At 39.1% G+C, this 317-nt stretch overlaps 1 protein-coding gene across 1 annotated transcript in view; it reads right to left on the minus strand.

Annotated features, from left to right (window-relative positions):
• Positions 1-317, minus strand: part of LOC119586841 (dihydrolipoyllysine-residue acetyltransferase component 1 of pyruvate dehydrogenase complex, mitochondrial-like) — a 10,976-nt gene that overhangs the window by 1,585 nt on the left and 9,074 nt on the right. The window contains exon 7 of the mRNA XM_037935569.1: positions 35-219. Within this exon, the coding sequence (XP_037791497.1) occupies positions 35-219 (185 nt within the window). The remainder of the gene's footprint in view (positions 1-34; positions 220-317) is intronic.

Here is a 317-nt window from a genome sequence, read left to right on the forward strand (position 1 = left end):
ACTGAAAATATTCAACTCCAGAGCTGATACTTACGTAAAAGTGCCACCTTGGAATTCGTCAAGCTTCAGTTTATTCTCTCTCGCTCTGGCTGCTAGATCACGAACTTGGCTTGCAATCTCCTCAATACCTAAAAAGTCTGCACCACGAACAATGGGAGTAATAAGGCCCGTGGGTGTAGCCACTGCAATACTCATGTCTACTTGACTGGCATATGTAAGCTGAAATAAAGGAGTTTATTTATGTGAGAGTCTAGTATGTATACAGTAATATTTTTAGGTCATCTTCAGTTTTATAAATGCTGAAAATTTACTTGCTC

This window comes from Penaeus monodon, chromosome 22 (genome assembly GCF_015228065.2).
Source record: "Penaeus monodon isolate SGIC_2016 chromosome 22, NSTDA_Pmon_1, whole genome shotgun sequence".
Lineage (NCBI taxonomy): Eukaryota > Metazoa > Arthropoda > Malacostraca > Decapoda > Penaeidae > Penaeus > Penaeus monodon.